The 26,665-nt window shown below is 50.6% G+C and overlaps 1 protein-coding gene and 1 long non-coding RNA gene across 2 annotated transcripts; both read left to right on the top strand.

Annotated features, from left to right (window-relative positions):
• On the top strand, positions 1-21,544 carry TMEM38A (transmembrane protein 38A). Its single transcript, XM_036876137.2, is given in 6 exon segments — positions 1-242; positions 12,229-12,385; positions 12,657-12,841; positions 15,095-15,182; positions 16,721-16,838; positions 17,617-21,544. Coding segments are annotated over 6 exon segments (897 nt in total). The 5' UTR covers positions 1-118; the 3' UTR covers positions 17,842-21,544.
• A 1,534-nt stretch (positions 21,545-23,078) lies between these two features.
• Positions 23,079-25,869, top strand: LOC130680068 (uncharacterized). The gene is made up of 2 exons (XR_008993079.1): positions 23,079-23,697; positions 24,439-25,869. It is a non-coding gene; the product is annotated as an uncharacterized LOC130680068 (long non-coding RNA).
• Positions 25,870-26,665: the final 796 nt, after the last annotated feature.

The raw sequence follows: 26,665 nt of genomic DNA, 5'->3' as shown, positions 1-26,665 counted from the left end.
GCCGGGCTGGAGGCGGTGCCTGGCGGGCGGGGGCGGGCCCAGAGACGGGGATGCAGTCGCCTGGCCGCGGGCGGCTGGAAGCACCGGGCCGGGGGCTGGGGTGGGACCGGCGGGCGCCATGGATCTGCTCTCGGCGCTGAGCCTAGGCGAACTGGCGCTCAGTTTCTCGCGTGTACCGCTCTTTCCGGTCTTCGACCTCAGCTACTTCATCGTCTCCATTCTTTACCTCAAGTATGAGCCAGGTGAGCTGGTGCCGGGTGCTGGAGGGGGCTGGCATCGTGGGGCGGGGAGCAGGCTGGTGGGCACGAGAAGGTGGAAGCCCTGGACCCGGGGTAGGAGGTGGGGGGAGGGACAGGTTCAGGGTTGGTTCGGGGGAGCAGGCTGGTGCTGAGATCCTGCGGTTCTCCCACACGGGGGCGGGCAGAGGGGAGAGACAGGTGGGAGGGCAGAGAGAAGAGACCCCAGGATGGTAGGGTTGGGGGAGGGGAAGCATTTGCAGGTTGGAGATGTGGAGAGGGAAGCGTTTGTACAGAGGAGAGGAACAGGTGTTGGGGAAGGGGCCAGAAAAAGAAATTCAGGGGTCCTGGCAGGGGAGGGTCGCGTGAACCTGAGCAAGTCGTGGTGAGGGCACAGGCCCGGGGGTTGGCGCTGTCCCACCGGCCAGAGGTCCTGGCTTCCCGCAGCCATGACCTCCCTTCTTGCCCTTGGCGCGCGCAGCGGGAGCGGCAGCTGCGTGTCCATATAAGGGCCAGCAGTGCTGGGGGCTGTGATCAGATTCAGAGAAAAGTGACACCAGTGCCCCCTCGCCGCTGTGGCCATCGGGCCGACTCCCCTACCTTCTCCCCAGTGCTGGATCTCCGCGCCCGGCGGGAATTCTTCCAGCCCTGTCCTTGATCCTTTCTCCACTTACTGAACAGAACCGGTGGTACGGTAGGGTAATTTGCGGTCAGCCTCCGCCTACCAGCTCCACAGGAGGGAGGGAAGACCCCCACTTCTCGGCTGTTTGAAAAACATTTTTTTTTTAAGGATGGTAAATGGCCTCCTTAGAATGTGTTCTATTTTTATGCAAGGTTCACCGAACATTTCTTGTTCATCTCCTAGTAATTATTCTAGCACAACAGAAAACTAAAAGGACAAGAGAATTTAGCTTTAAAGAAAAGGTCTATCACCTGGAAACTTTGTGACCCTTTCTCCCACTTAGATGTCAATTACCCCTTTATTATCTTCTAAGAATTGAAATAACTTTTTCTTTTCAGATGATAAAAAAAGTGGTAGTATATATTAAACTATCAAGCTGAGAAGCACCAAGGGGAAAAGATACAGTTGATGTGTTGCTGACTCTTCCTGACCGATTTTCTATGCACCTATACCTCATAGTTATAGATGTAAACACATGATCTTATGCACATACGATCATACTCTGCTTGCCAAGCTTTTTTCTTTTAATTTTGTTTTTGCTTGTCTATATGCCAGAGTCTATTTCTTTAAAAGCTCTTCTGGAGATCAGTTATTTTGCAAGGCAAAATATGCTTGTATTGTCTTAGTGTGACTGTATTTCCTGTCTGGGGACAAGTTCCTGTTGGTTCAGACTCGTCCCCTGGGCAAGTACAGAACCTAGCATACTTTGGGAGCCCCATAGGGATGCAAGACAAGTGCCCAGGGGAAAGAGGTCTTCAGGCTGACTGGGAACATGTAAGAAGAGGTTGGGAGATTCTGGCTGGAGTCATAAAGGAAATCATCTGAACTAAAGTCCCAAAGGTTGAGAAAGTTCAAAGATTCTGAACCCTTGCTACACATCAGAGGTCCTGGGGGCTCTTAAAACCCCATCTCAGCTCCACCCTGGACCAGTTGAATATCTGGGATGGGACCCAGGCACACTCATGTTTCAAGCCCCCTCCCACAATGACTGCTGTCTTCTGTCAAGGTTGAGGACCCCCTGCCCAGTTCAATTCCCTCCTTTTGTAATGAGGGAAATGGGAAATAGAGGCTAAGCTCATTTGCATACTCAATAAACCTGCAGTTTTATGGCTGACAGATGACAGCCTTGGGATTCGAACCCCAGTTTGCTTGACCCCAAGGATTACTAGGATTGCTGTGGGGTACTAACTGCCCCTTAGAAAAGGGAGGTGTTGGGCTTAGCTTTTAGCCCCCCAGTTTGGTGTTCCTGCTGAGCCTCTATAGAAGTTTCTTCTTAGAATCCATGTGCTGTTTACAGAACCACCTCCAGAATTTGCAGACCCCCTTGTTCAGAAATGAAGAATTTCAAGACAGTAACAGCAGAGCATTAAACTGAATCTGGGACCATTTTGAGCACAGGCCTCCTGGGCAGCTGCCCAGATAGCATATGAAGCTGAGAGCCAAGCTGGCTTTTAGGAAAAAATCTCTGAATTGGGAGTCAGTTCTGCCTCAAGCCCTGAGTAAACAACAGGCTGGTTACTGTGCCTCCATAAACTTCAGTTTGCACGCCTGTACAACGGGCTCATTGGTGAATAATTCTGGGAGTCCCATTCCTGGCTATTGTGAAGATCTATTGAGAACTTTGTCAGCGGCAGGACCTATGGCACTTGTGAAAGGTAGTTAAAATTATTTGTAATGTGTTTCCTGGGATGCAGACCCTTTCTGGATCAGGCTTCCTTGAGAGTCCTAGATGAGGATGAAGATCAAGGTGTGGTCCTCAGGTGAACAGTCTAGGAGCTGATTAAGAAGTACAGCATGCCAGCCCCCTCCCACCCTGAGACACAATCTGATCCACAGAAGCACACTGACATTTGAGAAGTAGTAGAATAGGTCCTTATCAAACCTAGAGCTGCTCAGTAGGGCAGGGAGGACCAGGTGTGGCTCACCTCCAGGACCCTCGCTCTATGAAAGAAGAGAAGAGGAATCATCAGGTGCTGGCTGTGTGAATGAATGGATGAATGAATGATTGAATGGTAATCCTGGATACTTTAAGCCCTGATCCAACCAAAGAACCTTCCAGACCAGTTGTTCTCAATTTGTGGCTATACATTAGACTCACCTGGGTGATTTTAAGAAACCCCGTATCTTGGCAGCATCCCTCCACCATTTAAATCAGGATTGCTGGGGGTGGTACTCCATCAGCATTTTTCAAAGTTACCCAGATGAGAACCTGCCCTCTGCACCCAGCTCAGCACTAATGACCGTTAGAGCGACATCATTCTCTGTGGTGGGGGCCATCGTGTACATTTAAGGATATTTCGCAGCATCCCTGGCCTCAACCCACTAGACGCCAGTAATGCATCTCTGCAGTGACAACCAGAAATGTCCCCAGATGTAGTCGTCCCCAGTTGAGAACTCCTGGTCTGGACTGAGTCTCAAACTCGGGTACTTCCAAGGCTCAGGCAGGTGGGGGCCATGGCCAAGTGCGATCCAGCCATGTGTATGTCCACCTGTTTGGGACCAGAACCACCAGAAGTGATTTTTTAAGGAAAGCTAGAAATATGATTTGCAGCTTCCTGCGTTTATATGTTGGCTGCTCGAACTTTGTTTTCAATTAATAGACTTTATATTTTAGAGCAGTTGTAGATCCACAGCAATGTGAGGCTGAAAATAAAGTTTCCATATACTATCTGACCACCCCTGCCATCAACATTCTGCACCAGAGGGGAACATTTATTATAATCAATGAACTAACATTATTATGAGCATCATTATGATCATGTTATCATTATTGTCACATGTTATCAACATTATTATCAACCCAAGTCTATAGTTTACATTGGAGTTCCTTTGTGTTTACATTTTGTGGATTTTGACAAATGCATAATGACATGTATCTACCATTATAGTGTCATACAGAGTAGTTTCGCTAACCTAAAAATCCCGAACTCCACCTCTCCATCCCTCCTGCGTCCCTCCCCTGACCTGCTGACAACCACTGATCTTTTTACTCTCTCCATAGTTTTGCCATTTCCAGAATACACAGAGTTGGAATCATGCAGTACACAGCCTTTTCAGACTGGCTTCTCTCACTTAGTCATATGCATTAAGGTTTCCTCCAGGTCTTCCCATGGCTTGAGAACTCATTTCTTTTTAGCACAGACTGATATTCCATGGTATGGATGCACCATAGTTTAATTATTCACCGATTGAAGGGTGTCCTAAACATTTTTAAAACGCGTTTGGGGCCAAAGAGAAACAATTCCTCAATCTCTGGTTTGAGTCCTCTGGTCTGAACTGTAAGCTCTTTGAGGGTAGAGACCACTTGAACTCCAACCTTGCAAGGCAGGGGCTGCCGTCTGCATTTTCTGGGAAAGGAGACCGAGGTGGAGAGCTGAGCTCAAAGGCTCCGAAGAACACTGGTCTTATAGTCACTGAAGACTATAAATATACCTCACATGTTTAGACCTCAAACTAAATAGCACAGAACCTCAGCAATGCTGTAAGTGTCTTGGGGAACCTTCTAGCACTTTCCTGCCATCCACAGACAGGGTGGTGACTCTTGGAGAGGGAATGTCCTGGAGCCCATCACAGGCCAGCACAGGATGCAGTTGGGGCTTCAACCTCTCTACTGAGGCAGAGCTGATTTTTATAAATCCATCCCTAAAATTCCCACCCACGGGTACTTTCCATCTCCATTCAGTTCCAAGAATAACTCTCACATAATTGCTAAGCACTAAGCAATTTCTTTTTGGCCTCATGGCATCATTTGAAATATATGATAGCATGAGGGGTGACCAGCTTGTCCAGGTTTACCCAAGACAAGTACCAGAAGTCCCATGTCCCAGGAACTCCTGGGTTCCCAGCAAGCCAGAACATTTGGTTGCTGCAGACCTGCATTATATACAAGAGCAAATTGAGACTCAGAGAGGGGAGCGAGTAGACAAAGCCCACCCAGTGAGAAGGGGGTGCTTTGGGGGCAAACCGGGGATTGAACCCTACATTTCTCCTGCCTCCTGGTGCTGCCCCAACAGGCAGCAAGGGAAATGACAGGGAAAGAGTCAGGGGAACAGTTCCTTGGCCACTGCCTTGCTGTGGATCCTTGGGGCAGCCCCACTGGCATCCATCTGTCTTCTCATCTGTGGCAAGGGGGGGACTGGTCCTGTTCTGAGATAAATAAGTTAAAGAATGATAAGCAAAAAATGATGATAATGACACTGCATTGAATCATCACTACAACTCGGTGAGCAGCAATGCTCTCATCCTCATCTTTCGAAAGCTGAGAAAACTAAGGGACAGTCATTTGCCCAAGGCCACATTAAGAGGGAGTGGCAGAGCCAAAACCCAGGTATGTGACTTTTCCATCAGGACTTACCTTTGTACAAACACAGGAGCCTGCTTTACCACTGTGGAACTCCCCACCCGGCCAGCCCCCAGCCTCAGTCCCTGGGATGGTCCCAGAGGGCACATAATGACCCTGGAAAGAATTCAACCCCTGGGGCTTATTTTTAGTTGCAGAGGTATCCATTTCTGCAAAACATGGGTGCCTCACCTGACCTGGCCCCTGAAGGATCCACCAGCTGCTCCAAAGGATTAACTCTCAGCTGGTTTCATCTTAAATAGACACCCCAGAGAAGAGAAGAGAACATTGTGTAGGACCTTGGTAAATGCTGAGATTTAAGACAAACTTGAGGGCAGGGAGAAGATGCATTTAGGTTTGTAACTCCAGGGTAAAACAGAATGGAAAATTTGATTCCAGCCCTTGTTAGGAGTTGGGTAGAGAAAGGGGTTAGGATCATCAACAAAAGGAAAAGGACACAGAGAAAAAGTGGTTTGTCGATGACTACTTGGTTAGTTGGTGGGGCAGTGAAGAGACAGGGGAGTGTGTTGATGAGTTACTCTAAAACAATGTTTATTAGGGATGTTCCAGATTATAAAATATAAAATATGGAAAAGACAAAAAAATGTAGCATATGCAAGAGAATGGATAAATAACTTGTAATCTATTGTGTGGAATACTATACAGCAGTGAAAAAGAATATTACTCTTGAAAATATCATGCTCAATGAAAGAGCCAGATACAAATGATACATAAGTTCCAGAACACTCTTATCACCCCAAAAGAAGACCCAGACCCCTTGAGCAGTCACACTCCATCCTCTCTCCCCTAGCCTCTGGCAACCACTGATGTGCTTTCTGTCTCTGTGGGTTTGCCTGTTCTGGATATTTCATGTGAGTGGAATCATACATGATGTGCACTTTTGGGTCTGGCTTCTTTCACATATCACGTTTTCAAGATTCATCCATGCCATGGCAACTATTAGGACTTCATGTCTTTTTAAGGCTGAATAGTATCCCATTGTGTGTACAGACCACATTCATCATCTGTTGGTGAACACTTGGGACATTTTTCCCTTTTGGTCATTGTAACTAATGGTGCTGTGAACATGAACTCTGAAGAGTCTTCTGGATTCTTGTCAGGAGGAGAGCATGGAACACTGCTGCTACCCAAGGGTGTGAGACCTCCTGTTCCTAGATCCCCATTCATAGCCATCAGAGAATGGGTAGGTGGTCAGGGTCCCATGAGGGGGCTCAGGACAGACAGTGTGAGTCCCATGCAGAGTAAATCAGGAGTGTGCTGTGTCCTTGCTTACCCAGTGACTTTCTGGGGGACTCTTATTTGCCCTACTTTTGATGACTAAGTATCTCATACACACAGAACAAGTAGCATGGAAACCTCTCTTCCCTCCACACAGGCTTAACAGATGTGAACACAAATTTGCTTCAGATTTTCTTTTTTTAAATAGAGTGATAGACACAGCCAATCCTGTCCCTTCTCTTCCCTCCCTCTCTAAATGTGATTATTCCCCTAAAATCAGACAATGTTTTTGCCATGTCTGTCTGCATGGATACCTTCTCTACTGTATATGGAATATCTAAGCTACATGTATCTAATAATTACATGGAGAATTTTGTGTTGTTTTAACTACATACATAAAATATGTAGAAACGTGTCATTTTGCAACCTAACCTTTTCTCTCAGTAATATCCTAATGGGATTTACCCATGTTAAGACCATGAGAACTGTGGTTCTCAACCAGAAGAGTTCTTGCCCCCAGGGGATATTTAGCAATACCCGGAGACACTTTGAGTCGTCACAACCAGGGTGTGGGCATGCTGCTGGCATCCAGTAGGTGGCCAGGGGTGCTCTTCAACATCCTGCAGTGTCCAGGATGGCCCTGCTGCTGCGGAGAATGTTCCAGCAGCCCCCGACATCTGCAGTGCCACAGATGAAGAACCCAGATCTAGATCTAGTTTACTTCTAACTGGCAGTTCTGTGGCGTTCCATTTTGTGTGATGGTCCACCTCCTTACCGAGAAAGAGTACACTTTATTTTTCTGCTGTCATAACAGTGTGGCCATGAAATCCTTCTTCCTGTGTCTCTTTACCCACATGTGCTTATTTTTGGGGGGGTCAATAGCAGGGAGTGGAATTAATTGCTGGGGTACCGCATAGCTTCAGATTCCCTCAGTAGTGCCAAATTGCCCCCAAGGTGGTTATACCTGTTGATCCCCACACTGTATGTGTAGGAGGGAAACCTGGGCTTTGTCTTCCTGGAAGAGGGGTGGATATTCCCCCTCCCCTCCCCTCCCCAGGTCTCTGTGAGGTTGACCAGCTGAGAAGACAGCTCCTTCCACAAAGAAGTGTGGGCTTCTTGTCTCCCGGAATGAATGGCCCTACAATGACTCTATTCCAAATAAGGTCCTGTTCAGAGGTTCCAGTGAACATGAATTCTGGGCAGGGGGACACAAATCCCCACTCTAACTCACAGTAGGTAGGGATATTAATCCATATATTAAGTATGGTTGAAATCTCTAGGATGTAGTTGCCTGGGAGGAAATAAGTAGAGCTGGGGAGGTTGTTACAATGTAACCAAAAGTGCTGGACACAACCTCAATGCCCGGGAGGTGGTCAGTCCACACTTGCTAGAATGTAAGCTGCAGGAGGGCGGTTCGGGCTGTTCCTTAGTTCACAGCTATGTACTGTGTGTCAGGCACAACACTATGCACTGTGGATTCTGCAGCAGGTAAAACTGACAAGGTCTCTGTACTCACCAGCTGATAAGAGCAAATGGACTTGCTGAGCGTTATCAGTAGTATTTATAGGCATTTCTATCAGTAGCTTCACACACAGTACATGGCAGAGAGAGTCCAAGCATTGAGATTTGACAATGTAGGAGCATCTGATCTCTAGAATCAAAGTGACACTTTCCAAAAATAATCCCCAAACCTGAACCAATTATTTCTTTTAGTGAGATGTTTGAGTAATAGGAGATCACAGGTTGTCACCTTGTCACCTCATGTCCACATTGACTGAAGCTGTCTTTAGATTCAAGTACATTGTTTAAGGGGAGTCACTGGTACCAGTTCTGGATGTGAGTGATAAGGAGTTGTGCCTTATGCCTTGATCCTAAAAGTCATTTCCTAGATAATGAAACTAGTTGAGGGAATAAATCAAAGTGATGAAATAAGTCATCACACCAGGAGAGACCCAGGTTCCAACTCAGGGGTGCTACTATAGGAGATTATGATCATGTTAGTGCAAAGATAGAATATATTTGTAAAGATACTAAAGATTTTAAGCGGGTAGTAGAAAGTATAAGGTGACTAATGGACATGTACCCCTAGTGGTTTTTGTAAATTTATTTTTTAAGAACTAGGCTCTCCACCCTCCACTATTTTAATGTGGGATTTTAACATAGTTTTTTTTTTATCTTGAGAGAGTTTAAGACTTCTAAGAAGTTACAAAAACTTCCTAAGAAGTACAAAGAGTTCCCGAGTCCCCTTCACCCCACTTCCCCCTGTGACATCTTACTGTGATGGTAACTTACTATTAAAACCAGGTAATTGACACTGGTACAATCCCGTCGACAGCAACTAACAGACTTTGTTCAGCAGTTTTTACATGCACTTTTAAAAATGTATTCTGTTACATTTTATCATGTGTGTAGATTCAAGTAACCACTACCACAGGATACAGAGTGGTTCCTGCAACCCAAATAAACTCCTTGGTAAACCTCCTGTAGTTACAACCCTCCTCTGAACCCTAACCTCTGATGACCTCTGATCTGTTCTCTGTCACTCATCACAAAGATTTTGTCACTTGGAGAATGTAATAGAAATGGAACCACACGGCATGTAACCTTCTGAGACTGGCTGCTTTCGCTCAGCATAACCATGCAGGTGGGGAGCCAGTGGGTTGTTGCATACATCTCAGGTTCATTCCCTTTTCATTGCTGAATAGTGTTCCATGACATGAACATATGACAGTTTCTTTAGCCCTTCACCCACTGAAGCCATCTGAGTTTATAAATACCACTGCTATGTACATTTACATGCATGTCTGTGTTAAACACCAGCCTTCCTTTTTCGAATAAAATCTTGCCCCAAACTCTGAGATGAAGCAATACTAGGCATACTCTGGTTGAAATGGGGCAAGGGACCCAGAACATACACGCTTCGTCTCCTTTGCCCTTGCAAATCCTCAGTGTTCCCAGGAACACAGTTTGAAAAATGATTGCTCTTGAGAGCCCATCCTCCTCACCATGGGTACAAGATGTTGGGTTATCAGGACTGCAGGATTTCAGGACACCAGCCATTTCACTCTATCTTTGTATGGTGCTTAACATCGCTGTACATGAGAATCACTTAGGAGCATTAAAAACTCTGCAAGCCCAGTCAGGACCCAGACCCACCCACCAACTGAGATGCCCTGGGGAGGGATGCAAGTGTCTGTAAAGTCCCCAGGTCACACAGGTGTACAGCCAAGTTGGAGACCAATGCACTGAGCCACCATCTTGAGGGATGGGCTTGCCATTTCTATTCACTAAGCAACACCATTCTTTTGTATTTTGTTGTCTTGGGCTTTTAAGAAGATACAATTTAGTATCGTTTATGAATGTGTATTCTGAGTTGCAGAAACTGAAATAAATTCCATTGTTTATCATTGTTAACAGCTTTATTGAGATATAATAAGTATACTACCCAATTCACTCATTTAAAGCTTCTCATTCATAGGTATTTGGTATATTCACAGTATTTTGCAACCATCATCTCCAAAAGCAATCTGCATCCTTTAGCTGTCACCCTCTCATCTCCCCCATTCCCTCCAGCCCTAAGCAACCCTTAATCTACTTCCTGTTACTCAATGTTAAAAACTGAGTAAGATACCAAGACCTATAATAGGGTGGAGTTCACAAGACAGCGGGAATGGTAGACTCAGCAGAGCAAGAAAGTCTTCCTGGAGGAGGTGGCTTTGTGCTTGGCCATTTCTGCTTTTGTTCTTTGTTCCTCCCATGCCTCTAGCTTGTAATGGGCTCTCTCTCCCTTCTCAATTTTATAATTCTACTTTCAAGGATTCCCTTACCTGGCTTTGCTCATCACTTCCTGCACCCCTCCACTCCCATGGGCACACCCTGCACTGCCCCCATCAGTTCGACACCCTGTGGTTTCCCTCTGCCTCGGTGGCATTCCTCCAGTAAGACAGGGCTCAGGAACTCTTTGGCTTCACCCTTCATGTCCCTTCTGCTGTGCCTTCTCATCTGGGGTCCAGGAAAGATCCTCCCCAGCAAATAACATTCTCCACAGGAGGGAGGGAGCATAGCTCAACAAAAATACAACCCAATTTTTAAAAAATGGGCAAAGGACTTGAAAAGACATTTCTCCAAAGAAGATACAGGAGTGGCCCATAAGCCCGTGGGAGGATATTCAGCGTCAGTGATTGCGAGGGAAATGCCAGTCAAAACCACTGAGGTGCCCCACCCCCGCCAGGATGGCTGTTTACTAAAAGAGCAGAAAACAAGTGTTGATGAGGATGTGGAGAAGTTGGAATCCTTGTGCTCTGTTGGTGGGAATGTAAAATGGGGCAGCCAATGTGGAAAACACTAATTTTAATTAAAAATTAAACAGAGTTGCCATCTGATCCAGCAATTCCACTTCTGGTATATACCCAAAAGAATTGAAAGCAGGAACTCAAATATTTGTATAATCATGTTCTCGGCAGCATTAGTCACAATGCTCTCAAGGTGGAGACAGCCCCATGTCCACTGATGGATGAATGGGTAAACGAGGAATGTTACTCACCCCTAACAGGGAAGGAGCTTCTGACCCACGCTACAACCTGGATGAAGCTTGATGACATTCTGCCAAGTGAAATGTCAGTCACAAAACAAATGCTGTGTGGTCCCAGTTATCTGAGGCCCCTAGACGGGTCAGATTCATAGGGACAGGAAGTAGATGGTGGGAGCTGGGGGAGGGAGGGGACTCAGTGTTTTATGGGGACAGTTGCCATTCGGGAAGATGGAAAAGCTCTGGAGATGGATGGTGGTGGGGTGCTGCACGGCCATGTGAATGTACTTAGCGCCCCTGACCTGGACACTAAAAATGGTTGAAGTGGTACGCTGTATGTATATGTTTACACAATTTAAAAAATTTAAAAAGAGGAACCATATAATTACACTTACACGTGGATTCTAAAAATCAAAATGAACGCAACAGAAATAGATTTATAAACACAGAGAACAGACCAGTGGCTGCCAGAGGGGAGGGGGAGGTGGGGGAATGCGTGAAGGAGGTGAAGAGGTACACACTTCCAGTTATAAAATAATAGGTCATAGGGATGAAAGTAGAGTATAGGGAATATTGTCAGTAATATTATAATAACTTTGTAGGATGAGAGGGTAGCTACACTTACCGTGGTGAGCATTTCCTAAAGTATGTAGTTGTCTAGTCACCATGTTGTACACCTGAAGCCAGTATAATATTATATCAACCATACTTCAATTAAAAAAGAAGCGAGGGAGAGACCGAGAGCACAGGTGTGAGCGTGGAGGGCTCTCGGCGTTGGCCTGCGGCAGGAGTAGCCGCAGCGAAGGAGCCCTGGCAGCAGTGGTGCGTCTGCCCGAGCCTCTGTCCCCGGTGGAGGTACAAAGAGTGATAGGTGACCTGACTGCGGTTCTCCATGAAGCTTTGGGTCTTTCCCATACAAACCCCGCTATTTGAGACCCGGGAGGGACAGCTAAATGTGAGCTGCCATTACGGTCACTGCCACCTCTGTGAGCCGAGGACGGGCTCCAGCCCAGCTCTGACTTCTCTGTGTGACCTCGGACACGTGTGCAGACTCTCTGAGCCTTGGTTCTTCCTCTGAAATGGGCGAGCTGCAAGGCACCGGGCAGACATCTGCAGAGGCAGCGACCATAGGATGGGCTGACCAGGGGGCATGGGGGTGAAGCATGCCCTTGGTGACGGTGGGGGACACCCCATACACCCGCAGGAGCAGTTGAGCTGTCCCAGCGCCACCCCATGGCATCCTGGCTGTGCGCCATGCTGCATTGCTTTGGGAGTTATATCCTGGCTGATCTGCTTCTCGGGGAGCCCCTGATCGACTACTTCAGCAACAATTCCAGCATCCTGCTGGCCTCTGCCATCTGGTAAGCACTGCCAAGCTGGTGCGACGTGGGAGAGCAGAGCCCTGGGTGGGCACAGGGGTGACCCAGCCAGCTGGGAGGTGGGAGGCACCGGGTTGGATAAACTAGGAGGACCCATCGGCACAGCCTCCATGGGGGCCCTCACACACCACTCTCCACTGCCTGGCTCTGTCCTGAGCCCAGCAAGTGGGGGTGGGGGGTTGGGACACAACCTCGCCTCCTGAGGGCCCTCATAGCCTGTGTCCCCCTGACGCCAGGCATTCTCTCCCCAAAGGTACTTGATTTTCTTCTGCCCCTTGGACCTCTTTTACAAATGTGTCTGCTTCCTGCCTGTGAAGCTCATCTTTGTGGCCATGAAGGAGGTGGTGAGAGTCCGCAAGATCGCAGTGGGCATCCACCATGCACACCACCACTACCACCACGGGTGGTTCATCATGATCGCCACTGGCTGGGTCAAAGGTAAACGGCCAGGACAACCACAGTGGGAACTCAGCCCCGTTGGAAAGCCCTCCTCAGTGGTATATATCTGGTACCAGAGTTGACAGCCACTGCTCCAGGCTAAAGGGTGTCAGGCCTCCCCCGGAAGTCCAACCTCCCCATTAGCCCACACCTTCAGGGTAAATGGAAAGATTCTTCCAGAAATTTAGCTGTCAGGTAAACAACACCACAATGATGGCTGAGGTCTGCAGAGCAGGTTTCTCAACTGTGGCACTGCTGACATCTGGGGCCGTGTCCTTCTCTGGTGGGGCTGTCCTGTGCCCTGTGGGATGTTGCGTGGCATACTTGGCCTCCATCCACTACATGCCTATAGCACCTGCCAGGGTAAACGAAAAATGTTTCTAGACACTGCGAAATGCCTCCTGAAGAGGAATTCACACCTTTGTAACTCCAGGGGTTAAGCTTTGTGGACCACGGTGCTTTTGTCAGCCCAGTAAATCCTTTTATGATTTTAGGTGCATAAAATAAAATATATAGAACAATAAAGGAGGCCCATTATTTTAAAATAGCTATACATTTGTAAAATATGACAAAGTGATTCTATGCACCTTTGTTAATGCATTAAATAGCAGACCTTCCACTGGCTTCTCATTACTCTCAAACTTTTGAACTGATGGTGAACACAAATGATATCTTGAAACCATCTGCAGCAATGAGAGTGTGAAGAGAAAAAACAAAATCCATGAATTCTGTTGGTGATAGAGTCACAGCCTTGCAAATCCCTCTGAGGTCATTGCCTCCCACGATGACGGAGGGAAGACTGGGCCTCTTCAGTGAGGAGTGTGAAAGTGAAGATGTAGCTCTGTGTCCTGTCTGGGCCCATGGGCTCCAGGTTAAGACCCCTTACTCAGGGCAGGTTTTGAGTTGAGGCCTTTGTGCACATCTTACCCCATTTGATCCTTCAGACTCTTCTTGCGTCAAGAGAAATGTAGTGTCATCCCCTTTTATGGAGGAGGAAAATGACGTGACTTGCTCAAAATCATGCAGCAAATGGGGTGGAGCTGCGTTTCACTCTAGGTCATCTGAATCCAATGTCCAGCTTGGAAACCTTCCTTTGCCCCCTCATCCATTAATGCTAAGGGCAGACCAAGATAGACTTTAAAACAAAAAGCATTACTAAAAATAAAGAGGGACACTTTGTAATGATAAGTCAATCTACTAGGAAGATGTAACAGTTATACACCTACACACACCTAAAAACAGCGCCAAAATGCAGAAAGCAAAAACTCTGAGACGTTGAAAGAGAAACAGACAATCAACAATAGTAGTTGTAGAGGTGGAGCAAGGAGTAACAGTAAGACTGGGAAAGAAGGCTCAAGCAGGTGCTGAGCCACCATGGACCTTATCCCTGCCTCCTGCCTGCAAAATGCTAGAGCCTAGAGTCACCTTCCATCGAGCCCCAGTGTCCTCAGCACCACTGGCATTTGGGGCTGGGTCGTGCCGTGCGGTGGAGGCCATCCTGGGCATGGTAGGGTTCCCGTGCAGCTCCCTGGCTGCTCAGTCAACCTACCTGATGGCTGACAGCAGTAATACCCGCCTCCTCAGGTGCAACAACTAAAACTATCTCTGGATACTGCCAAATGCCTCCTTGGAAGTAAAATCACCCCAGATGGGAACACCTGGGTCAGGGCTACAGCTCAGACACCCCGCTTAGCACAGCCATTCCCACAGGGGGTGTCCCAACCTTTTTGGCCAAGGCATTTAGGCTAAATGGGAAGATTATTCTAGAAATATAACCACTATGTCTCCATCTGCGTTTCCTTATTCTTTCTCTAAGAAGCCTGTAGTAGAGAGCAAATTCTCCAGGATGCCTCCCAGAAGGAAAGTGGCTTGAGAAATGTTGAAAGCTCAGAGCCGCAAAGGGAGAGAGACTGGGGGTGGGGAGGCCTCTGGAAGAAGCCTCAAGCACAGCTCGGTCCCAGGTTGGAGGCATCAGGGTAGACAGCCCACATTGGTATGAAACATGCCTTACAGGTGGGATCATGACCTCTATTCCTCACGCTGGTTTTGCTCCAAATGTGCCATGTGACCCTCAGCAAGACTGCCCTCTCAGGCCCCAGTTTCCCCACCTGCAACTGATGATCATGCACCGCAGCCTCAGTGTCCCTCCGAAGAAGACTCAAGGAGCAGAGAAGCTGCTTTTCTGGGAATTCAGCCAAGAGTGGGGAATTGGGGGTGGTGGGTTTGTTCAGAAGTACCCACCCTGTCCCGTAGGCTCAGGTGTTGCCCTCATGTCCAACTTTGAGCAGCTGCTGCGAGGGGTCTAGAAGCCGGAAACCAACGAGATCCTGCACATGTCCTTGTGAGTATCCTGTCTTCCCCCATCCCTCCTGTACATACAGGTGCCTCCAGGCCTGACCCTAGGTTGGATACACCTGGTAATGTGGAAGCTTCAGCCCCTGATTCTGGCTTCCAGGACTTCAAGGGGCCATGACTGGGGGACTCCAAAAGGGGCGTCATGGCTCTGCCTAGGGGGCAGGGGCAGGCAGAGCTACAGGGAAATGAGACATTTGATTTGGGTTTTGAAGAGTAGGAGTTTTCTTGTAAAGGAGGAGCCTGCAGGCAGTGACTAGCACCTCTGCCAACTGTCAATTCAGAAAAGAGCAATGATTCTACCCAGTCCTAGAGGATTGGGGTACAGAGGGTAGGTGGGGAGTGAGGAGTACAGAGTGTGGGGTGTCGAGCATTGATGGGGAGCGTGGGGCATGGAGTGGGGCTGGGGAGTGTTCCTGGGGCTAAGTGGGGAACAGTGGGCAGAGCCAGATAGCATCCAGGACCCCTGGGACTCTACACTGCATGTAGTGTAATACATTTTGAAAAGATTTAACAATTCTAGGCTGGTTAAATTTTCTCCCAAACTACAATCAAGCTGTGGGCATTAAAATATGACAAAATTAAAAGGCTCACCCATGTGGCAGTGATAATTACCTCCTTACCAACAGGGAAACAGGGACCCGGGCAGTTTCATTGCCTGCTACTAAGTGGGCAAATGGCTTCCCCTCTCACGTTCCATTTCCACCTCATTATCCGAATGTGAGGGCTCCATGAAATCACACATACAAACCTGCTAGCCCTGCTACCTGGTGAGCACTTTGGAAGCATCAGATAGAATTATTGTCCTAAAGGATGAGCAATGAGCCACAGACAACAGGAACAGAAATCCCAGTCTGTCCTCTGCAACAAGTTAAAATACTGCAAACCTATTCTGCAAGAAAGAAAAGTTAAGAAAATTCATATGTTGTAATCCTTCCTTCTGTGGGGAGAGTGCTGTTCAGGTGTCCCCAGCCAGGTTCAATGATTTGCCAGAAGGCTTCACAGAACTTGGCAAAGCCATTATACTTGTGGTTAGGGTTTATTACAGTGAAAGGATACAGATTTACATTGGCAAAGGCAAAAGGTGCCAGAAGAGATCAGATGCGAGCTTCCAGTTGCCTCCTCTTAGTGGAGCCGCGTGCACGCCCTGCTTCTCCCAGCATCCGGTGTCGTAGCATGCACTGAACACTGCCAACGGTGATGCTCCTCCGAGCCCTGGTGTCCAGAGATGTGACTAGGTCTTGGTCACACAGACAGCTGACTGCCCGCATGGCCGACCTCAGTCTCCAGCCCCCATAGAGTGAACTGATACCAGGTGGCCCAAGGCTCCCTCCCTGAATGGCATCTGGAGGGACCCCAAATCCCCTCTCAGGCAGGACATTCCTAGAGCTTAGCAGTCACCTCCCAAGAGCCAGGGGCCATGGGAGCTAGGCCAGCCATGGGTGGGCGGAGAAGGGGGATCTGGGCCAGAGGTGCAGCGGCTCGAGCTGGGAAGTGCCTCCAGGTAACTGAGGCTGTCCCCTCCAGCCCCACCAAGGCCAGCCTGTATGGAGCCATACTCTTCACCCTACAGCAGACCCGCTGGCTCCCGGTGTCCAAAGCCAGTCTTGTCTTCACCTTTACTGTGTTCATGGTGTCCTGTAAGGTAAGCCTTCCTGCCCTGACCAACACTGACCCACGCCTTCCAGGCTGGGAGTGCAGACCAGTAGCCTTGTGTGGCCCAGTAGGCCAGCCCTAAGGCAGGGGGCACTGGGGCAGCCTGCCAGTGGGTCTGTGCATGGCAGGAGCATCTGAGAAGAGTGGTGTCCAGCAGGTGGGGATGGGGCGAGGGGGACAAGGCCTTCTGGGAACAGGTGCAGTGGGGCTGGATTCCACGGAGTCTGGGGAGCTGGGGCCTTGAGCCTTGAGCATGGAGAGCAGAGGGATAGTGCCGGGAAGGGACCCTGAGGACGCCGGGGACTCAGGCCAGACCAAGAATAGGGCTGGTCTGACCTCAGGTTTTGCGCTGGGGCCATGCCATGCAGGACAGATCTTCGAGGCCACACTGTCCTTCCTCCCCGCAGAGCAGGGAGGTCCTTGCTGGCTCCCTTAGAGGGAACCACAGACCATGAAGAGGGAAAGGCAGCAATTGACCCCAGACTAATCAGAGCGCCACTCAGAACCCGGGGGTGGGGGGCACTCGCAGGGGTGCCCGGCATGGTCTGGGTTTCAGCACCGAGAGTCTCACATCCTAGGAGACCCAGGACAGTCGGTCACCCTCCTTGGGGGTGCGTGCGGCCCGAGGGCTACGTCCAAGCTACCTCTGGCCTTGACCTGGTTGGTCTCTCCTTTCCGTCCCTCCCCACCCATCCACCCACTTGCTCTCTGCCTTGGTCTCCCCTGGCCCTCTGTCTCCCTGTCCCCTCTGCTGTCCCCCACCTCAGGTGTTCCTGACGGCCACTCACTCGCACACCTCCCCTTTTGATGTTCTGGAAGGCTACCTCTGCCCTGTGCTGTTCAGGCCAGTCTGGGGAGGCAACCAGCATGACAACCATGGCAGGCCCCACGGAGGCAGTGGGCCCAGCTCCCCACACTCAGCCCTGTCCACCAAGCCCAAGGAGGAGCTGAGTGAGGGCTCCAGGAAGAAGAAGACCAAGAAGGCGGATTAGCGGGGTGGTCCAGGGGCCCACAGGGCACTGGGGAGGAGACCTGGACCCTCAGAGCTGGGGTGGGCGGGCATCTTGGGCTCAGCTCTCCCCTCTTTGGGCCTCGACTTCCCCGTCTGCAAGCTGGGGCCATCAGCGGGGCTGATGACGGGGGCTAAATAAGATGTGGGGGTGAAGGGCATTTGTAGGAATTGGGGGTCCTGCTCTGTCTTCCTGGCCTCCACAGAGTCCCAGCCTTGGGTGGGGGGGGAGGCACAGAGTCCCAGCAGCAGCTCCCGCCAGAAACCCTGGTAGTCACATTCTTGATTCTGTTACTTCCTCTCTAAAATTACGCTCTTGACCCTGGAAGAATTTCAAGCCACGTTGAGACATCGTTGGGCAGACGTTTCCCAAGTATCTGCCATGAGGCAGCTTCTGTGACTTCGTCTTCTTCTTGCCAACTCCTCCGGAGCAAACCTGGGCCTTGCGTTCCCTGTGTGCGGCGCAGGCCCCTGGTCCTCCTTTGTACAAAAGAACTGACGTGAGGCTAGACACCAGCCAGCCCTATAAACTCACAAGCAACGTGCAGCCAGTAGAGAGGTCAAAGTGAAGGCACAAAACAGGGTGTTGGCAGGCCTGAGAGTAAGTTCTGGTTTTGCTCCTAACTTGCCATGTGACCCTGGGCAAACCCCACCTTATTAAATGGAAATGTTGGAATAGGTCAAGAGTAGGAAAGTTTTATGGCCCATGGGCCAAATCTGGCCCACTCTGTGTTTTATTGGCACACAGCCACATTCATTTGTTTACATATTGTCTATGGAGTCTCTCAAGCTACAACAGACTTAAAGGTATCGCAGCAGAGACTGTCTGGCCCACAGAGCTGAGAGTATTCACCTCCAGGCCGTTCACAAGAAAAGTTTGCCCATCCCTGCACTGGATGATTTTTAAGCCTCTTCTCTGTGGGTGAAATCGCAGTATTTCCAGAATCTCTAGCCTGGCCTTAGTGCCTCTCCTTATCAATAGATGTTCACAAGGAGTGGTGAGAAGGAGAGGTGACACAAGGGTGGGGGGGTGTTTACAAGAAGAGGTGATTACAAGGGTTGGGGGAGCGAGGGTGTATCTGAGCTGGAGAGGTTTGGTCAGGCCTCCTTTTTACAGCTGGGTCGCGAGAGACAGGCGAGCAGAAGTGGACTGTTTGTAGGCAATAAACAGGTTTCTCCCACTTTATTTCTTCCTTTGACTGATTTCAGCTTTCCAGGGTAATTTGCTGTGGGCTGGGAACTTATTTTTTCAGTTTTCGAACTTCCCCTAGTGAATATGCACTTATTAGGCAAATCGGAAAAACGGGGTTTTTTTTTTGGTTTGGTTTCAGAACGTAAGTTTACTAGGTTAACTTAGGCCCCTTAGGTTTCAATCATTCTTGCCAGAAAGGGATGAAGGAAGGAACGTGCTTAGATTTTCTTTAAAAATTTTTAAAAAATGGTATTTCAAAGTGAGAATCAAAATGATTGAGATTTTTATGGTAGTATTGCCACGCTCCTAGGGCAATACATTTATTAGAAAGCAGTGAGCAGAGTGAGGGAGCGATGCCTCTCAGACACCCTCGCCGCCCAGGAGCCCAGCGACTGCAGGCACGCTCAGCCTCCCCAGCCTGTCGCCCGCTTGCGGACCAGGTGGGGGGGGCGGGGGGACGGGCCGTGCCCTGGTTTCTGAGCGGACACCAGACACCTGCCTCCGGCGTGGAGCGGCCGCAGGGGCAGCGGGGCACGTCCTGGGCGATGGACACGAGGCCCCTGGACTTTATCTGTAACTGCTTCTGGTATAACTTTGGTCTTACCTGACCAGACGACCCCCAAGAATTTGACAGACAAACCAGGTCCCTGAACCTTGGTGCTGTTCACAGCCCATCCTTTCTCCTGTAGACACTGCAGCAGTCTAGGTGCAGCACCTTCTAGATCTGAAAGAGAATCGGATGTGAGCATGACATCATGACTATAATGGTACAGCCGCACCACTGGTGGTTTCTCCCACGTAGCCAAGTCCTGGGCTACAAGTCCATGACAGATGGTGGGCTGTGGAGGTATCCCTGTGGAAGGATGGTGAAAGTCCATTCCGTCCTTCCCATGTGAAGGCAAACTTCCTGACTTTCCTGCTCAATGTCAATGGAAAAGAAGGCGTTGGCAAGATCTACCACATAGTGGTATGTTCCTAGTTCATGGCTGAGGGTATCCATCAGGCCTGCAATAGAGGGGACAGCAGCATGCACAGGGGGTTTGACTTTATTCAGCTCTCTGTAATCCACAGTCATACACCAGGAGCCATATGGCTTCTTTACCGGCCACACTGGGGAACTGAAAGGACTATGGGTGGGCTTTCTAATACCCACCTTTTCCAGCTCCTGGAGAGTTTCTGCAATCTCTTCATGCCCTCCAGGCAGTTTGTACTGTTTGGTATTAGTCACCCTCCGAGGCACAGGCAAAGCTGTGGGCGGGTGCCTAGCATGTCCTCTCAGAACTGCCCTCACCACAGGTACTCTCAGTCTGAACTCACCTGCAGTGGTCTGCAACCATAGACCCTGCAGGATATCAACCCCCAAAATATACTCAGGGATGGGAGACATATACACGGTATACTCTTTGGGGGTAGATGCCCTATTCCCAAAGGGATTTGGGCTTTTTTCACTCTGATAGCCTTACCCCGTATCCATCTATGATAGTGGGGGTCCTGGGGAACTGATCAGGGTTACCATGAATCAGTGAACATTCAGCTCCCGTGACCACCAGAGCCAGGACACGTTGTATGTTCACTGGTGGATTACATCTTGGAGAACAGCCATTTAGCAGAAGGCCCAGATGACTTAAAAGATCCCTTCCACCCAAAGCTCAGTTAGTGCTGGTGGGGGCCACATTTCCCGAAGGTGTAGGCCAACTGCTGAGGAAACTTGCCAGCCCAGACTCTCTAACCACCATCACCAGCTCCAAGCTCCACTGTATCATGCCTCATGTCAGACAGACATTTATGAGACTTGAAGGGAGCAGAGATGGTGACTGAGTTGGTACAGATCCTCATGGAGCATGACAGAGCACATAGGACTGGTCCCTCAGGAACTGTTCTGGTGTTCTGTAATAGCTCCAGCACTGTGAACTGGCTCGGATATGTTCTGGATGACCGCAAAGTCCAACACCAAGGCTGCAGGGACCAGTGAGGGCAGGTGTTTGCCAGTGCTTCCAGAAGGGCTCCCAAGACACACTTCTCTGCACAGACATAGGCTCTCAGGGCCTGGATAGTACCCACATGGAACTAATTATCAATTATGATTTCCCCCTCACCTTGCAGGACTACATCCACAGAGCAGGGAGGGTGGGCCGTGTGGGGAGCAAGGTGCCAGGCGCCATCATCAGCTTTGTGACCCATCCCTGGGATGTGAATCTGGTTCAGAAGGTTAGGCTGGCAGTGCGCCAGAGGAGAAGCCTTCCAGGACTAGGGTCCTCAGTGAGAGAGCCTTGGTCCCAGCAACCTTTATTGCAACTAGTTTAAATGAGGTGCCAGTGGTGGGTGAGCACACTTGTTAGTAGGACATGCTGGGCTGCCCAGTCACCTCTCTGAAGGCTTGGTGAGCTGCTGTCTGGCTTGAAAAGGTAAGCTGCTGGCCAGCCTGGAGGGTGAGCTACCGAGCGTGGCTCATCTTTCACATGACTCATGAAAAATAAAGTTGATTTTCGCTTTGTATTATGTCATGATTTCTAACAATAAATCATGTTTTCATGGGTCTTCCCTAATAATAGTTACCATTGGAGCAGGTCCCTGGAATCTGAGAAGATTCACACTGCGAACTATACAAACCTAGGACAAAGGCTCTTTCATTTGATGTTTTAGTTTCTAAACATTTAGATTTTATTTCCTGTCCACAAAACACCCATTAAGCTCCCAGAAAGGAAAGGGGATGTGACTAGCAGTAGAGAGAAATTTTCATCACCGACAGCGGTGGAGGACTTGACCCTCCAGGGTGGATGAAAGCTGGCTGGCATCGATAACGCTGGGCACATGCTCGGGCTCCCAGGCAAGGCGCCTAGCCCGTCCCATCCTGCGGCTGGGGTAAGGCCTGGGGGTGGCAGAGTGAGAAGCCTGGTCTTTCCAGCCGCACTGCCCTCCGGGTCCACCCTTGTGTGGGCCTGGCCGCTGTGCACTCCCCTGCCTGTCCCGGCACCTGCCCCTCCCCCTTCCTGACCCTGCGTGTCTGTCCTGGGACCCCATCCTCTCCCATCCTCCCGAATAGGAAGTCCCCAGTCATCAGCCCCCCCATGGGAATCCAAAGCTGAGTGACCTGCTGCGCTCTGCTGTGGGCTCATGGGGCTCCAGCTCGGGGCCTGCCAGCGGGGCTGAGGCCACTGCTGGGACATCCTCCGGCTCTGCAGGGGTGTTTGGAGCTCATTCCTCCCATGCTGTGCGCCTTGTCTGCCTCCTCCTCACACCCATCCGGGGAACCCTGCTCATGTTGAGCTCCGAAAGAGAGTTAGCTCAGCTTCTCGCTGAGAGGGGCAGCAGGGATATAGTCAGTGGGAAACCCAGGAACCACCAGAATGAGTGAGGTTTGTGGCTCACCTGAGAGCCCCCAGCCCCCTGGGGTGCGAGTAAGAAGAGGCACGGGGTGCCCCCGGGAACAAGGTTCCAGGCCCTCTGGAGTGGTCCTGTCGGCCACTGTCATGGGAGGGCCCTGGCAGGTTGCCAGGTGTGGAACCGGGTCCTGGGGTGTAGACAGCCTGCCCCAGGTCCAGGGAGATGGAGTAGGTGAATCCATCCACCAGCTCCTCCACGCTCCCCAGGGTGGAGCTCTGCAAAGCCAGAGCCTGGTAGCTGGGGAGGAGGCACCTGGGGATGCCTGGACCTCCCCGCAGGGGGCAATGTGGGCCCCCAACCCTGCCACCAAGATCAAGCCCACAGGGCCATCTGCATAGACATCCAGTCCCTGGGGGAAGAAGAGGACACCCCTGGGCTCAGGATTAACATGTGGGTGGAAATACCTGGTCCCAACACTCACCTCCATGTCCTGAATGATGAGACCAGAGCTGTGACACTGACTGCCCCCTGCTCCCCAGCCTGCAGTCCCACCCATGCCCCACACCCACCGCGCACACACAAGGGGCCTGGGGAAACGTCAGCCAGTATGGGTCACACTCGTGGCCTGGCCCTGGAATGGCCCGCTCTGGGCTGCCCTGTGTTTCCTCGGGAGACACGGACAGAGGTATTGGAGGTGGTCTCTGAGCCAACGCCCACAGCGAGCAGGAGGACTCTCCCTCTCGGCTTCCCTGACTCCCACGCCTTCAGAAGGCTCCGCACAACAAGACCGCATGTTGCTCTGTCGAGCGCCTCCGGTCAAGCGAGCAGGACTGGGGTCTGCGACCAGGAGCTGGGTTCCGTCCAGGTCGCAATTCAGGTTCTGCAGGGCGTGTCATCAGAGACATCACTTCTTCAAGGGCCCTTCCCTGCATTCAGACACGCCCACATGCCCCTCTGGGCTGCTGACTGCCCACCCTCCTGGCCCTTGCCATGCATGAGTACACAGATCTCCACCAGAGCCCTCCCCATGCTCTCTGGCAATGTCACCAGGGTCCCAGCTCTGAGGAGAGAAGAGCTGAGCTCAGGCCTCTTTTTCTCACCAGTTCCCTGTCCTGCTGAGGCCACGGCACCTCCCAGGAGCTGCCCAACATCCCAACCTGCACAGGGAGGGTCACGCCAGATATTCCTCCCTAAGGACATCCCCAGGGATACATGGATGACACCTCCAGCTCCTGGCGGCTGGTGTCACGTGTGTGTGTCGCACGGACTCAGAGACGGAAGAATGCCAACCAGGCTTGGCATGGAGCGTGGACCACCACGCAGGTCAGGCCGGGGTCCGGGCCTTGTGATCTTGGGCAGGTCCGTCTCACGCTAGGCCGTTTTCAGGTGTGCACCTTGAAGGGGTGGCAATGAGAGGAGATCCAGGTGTTGCCCTCTACTGCCTTCCACCTTCCAGAGGTCCAGGTTGCTCTCAAACTAGGTGCTTTTCAGACCAATCAGTAAATGGCTCAGAGTAGCCCACTGGAAATGAGGTCTCTGCTGCCTCTGAAATCCGAGGTGGTCCACCAGGCCGCTGTGCATTTTGTGTATGTGGGCGGGAAGAGGGGCCGGATACAGCACCTTATTCATCACCTTACAAGGGAGAGCTTAGCATGCCCACATGATAGACTTGTAGAAACTTCTCTAAGACGAAAGAAAGGCCCCTGAATTTTTGTTGGATTTATTTCCCACCTTTTGACACGTGACTGTTTTATCAATATGCTTGATAGGTCAGTCCAGGTGGGTCACACTTGTGGCCTGGCCCTGGAGTGGCCCGCTCTGGGCTGCCCTGTGTTACCTCGGGGCTCCTCGGGTGACACAGGAGTTGTACTTCCTGATCACTGCGTCCAATCAGCATAATACCATCAATGTGATGGGCCAGTGTGATGTCTTCTGGAAGGAAAAGGAGACGAAGGTTCCTTCTGACTAAGTGCCAACCTAAGTCTGGAGGTCTGATATGCCTCTGAGATAGTTTTCTCTCCTTGCCGGCTGAAAGCTAACTGCCCTGCTGGTCTTTACTCACAGGAAGAGAACAAAGAGCATTTTCCTGACCAATACTTACACACTGGCAGCTTGGGGATCAAGTGATGAAGCCCCATGTGCAGCAGTAACGGCAATCTGAGCCACTCTGATTACGGTGACCATCATGCACTGGCATCTCCAAGATTCATCTGTTTTCCGAGTAGGCCAAATGAGTGACTTCAACAAGGGTATGTGGAGATCACCACCCCGACATCTTCCAAGTCCTTGGTGGCGACACCGGTTTCTGTACTCTCTCCTGGAAGGCGTTACTGCTTTCAGTGTGTACTTTAGATGGAATCCTAGAGGCTTGTGCTCGAGCTACCATACAGCACGAATTCCTTGCCGGCACAGTCCCCTGTGGCTAGCGAGGAGGAAGGCAGGAGCTCTGCGTTCCTCCAGGGCAGCTCGGCCTTGGGCCCTGACACCGAGGGAGCGGCAGTGCGGGCACTTGGTCGGGGGACCGCTCCTGGTACCGAAACCCAGTCCTTGTCCCTGAGGTCAAATCACAAAAGACAGTGACAAGGTTTTGAGGAAAGGAAAGAATAGTTTATTGATTTGCTAGCAAACGAGGGAGCGGCAGGCTCCTGCCTTGCAGAACCACCGTCCTCCGGACACACAAGCGGTCAGGGCTTTTCGAGGGGAAATCGTGGGAGAGGGGCTGGGGTGCAGACACATGAAGCAGCAGCTTGCAAGGGTCCAAGCAGACATTCCTGCGCCGATTCACTAGCTTTGTGTTTTTCTTTTCTGCTCCTCCTCAGTCCCCTGGGACAGGATGCTTTTTTGAGTCCCCTGTTTAGTGAACTTTACTGGCCTTAATTGTCTCTCATCCCGCTCATATCTATTTTTCTGCCTAACACTCCCAAGACTGACCAGCCTCTCGGTAAACATCCCATAGACATGCAAACAGGCACTTCAGGTCTACAATGGGTGACACCCGGGCAAGGATCCTGGCTGTAATTTCCATTTTCTCCACACCATCCTGGTCCTTTTAACAAAAAGAGAGAGGTCCTGGTTCAGCCCTGAGTAAACATAGCTACTTGACTGGTGGTGGGAGGAAGAATTTCTTCAGTTCCTCGAGGTTCCCTTAGCTGGTCTAAGAAACAAATTGACATGAGACAGATTAACAGGAGAAAAAGTAACAAAATTTAATTAAGTACATAAAGGGAAGCCATAGACGCGTGTTCCACAGACAGGGTGTGGAATTGCAATATTTCCAGAATCTCTTGACCTGGCTTTAGTGCTTCTCCGTATCAACAGGTGTTTCCAAGGGGTGGAGAGAAGTAGTCCGTCTCCACGTCAGTGGGTAATTACGTGGGCGAGGGAGGGTTTATCTGGACCAGAGAGCTTGGTGGGAGTATTGGCTCTCTTCTACTGCAGCAGGAGAGAGAGATGCAGGGCGACTGCTGGTAGGCAATAAATGACCTTTAAACATTATTTCTCCCTTTGCCTGATTTCGCTTTCAAAGGTATTTTGCCCTGGGATCTCCCCTCCCTGGAGTTACACAGGGAGAACCCAGGGCCCATCACCTGTCACCCCCTGGGTCCCTGCCCCTCACCCCAGGGCCCATCACCCCTCACCCCAGGACCCATCATCCCTCATCCCCGGGGCCCCACCCCTCACCCCCGGGGCCCATCATCCCTCATCCCCGGGGCCCCACCCCTCACCCCAGGGCCCCCGCCCCTCACCCCTGGGTCCCCTCCCCTCATCCCCAGGGCCCCCACCACTCTTGGGCCTTTGAGCCAAAGGGATGCACTAAGCCCACAAGCAGGAGGTGGAAGGATCTTCAAACACTGGCTGTGGTTCAGCCCAGGAAGCACCCGCCGCGGGGCCGTGGCAACGCAGGGGTCACTCAGTATGTGGTCCGCCAGCTCCACCCCACCAGGGTGCATGCATCTGCTGGGATCCATGAATTCTTTGTCCTGAAGGCTGCATTGTATTAATTCCTGTAGCTTTAGGATAAGCCTTGGTGCCCAGTCTGTCCTTTAGCTCATGCTCCTCTTAATGTTATTGGCAGTTACGTTTCCATATGACCGTCAGCTAGGTTGTCATTTCCCGTTAAAGACCCTAAGGGTCTCAGTGGTAGGGCCTTGGATTTCTAGGCTGATTTGGGAAGGAGTTCCACCGTGACAACGTTGAGCCGTCCAGTCCACAGGGAGCATGTCCGGCTCTCCTGCCCAGGTGTTCACTGCTGTCCTCTGCTGATGCCCTCCACAGAGATCTCAGCATATTT

The sequence above is a fragment of the Manis pentadactyla genome, chromosome 12 (genome assembly GCF_030020395.1).
Source record: "Manis pentadactyla isolate mManPen7 chromosome 12, mManPen7.hap1, whole genome shotgun sequence".
NCBI lineage: Eukaryota > Metazoa > Chordata > Mammalia > Pholidota > Manidae > Manis > Manis pentadactyla.
Note: the sequence above shows the minus strand (reverse complement) of the source record. Positions and strands in the feature narration are given on the sequence as shown.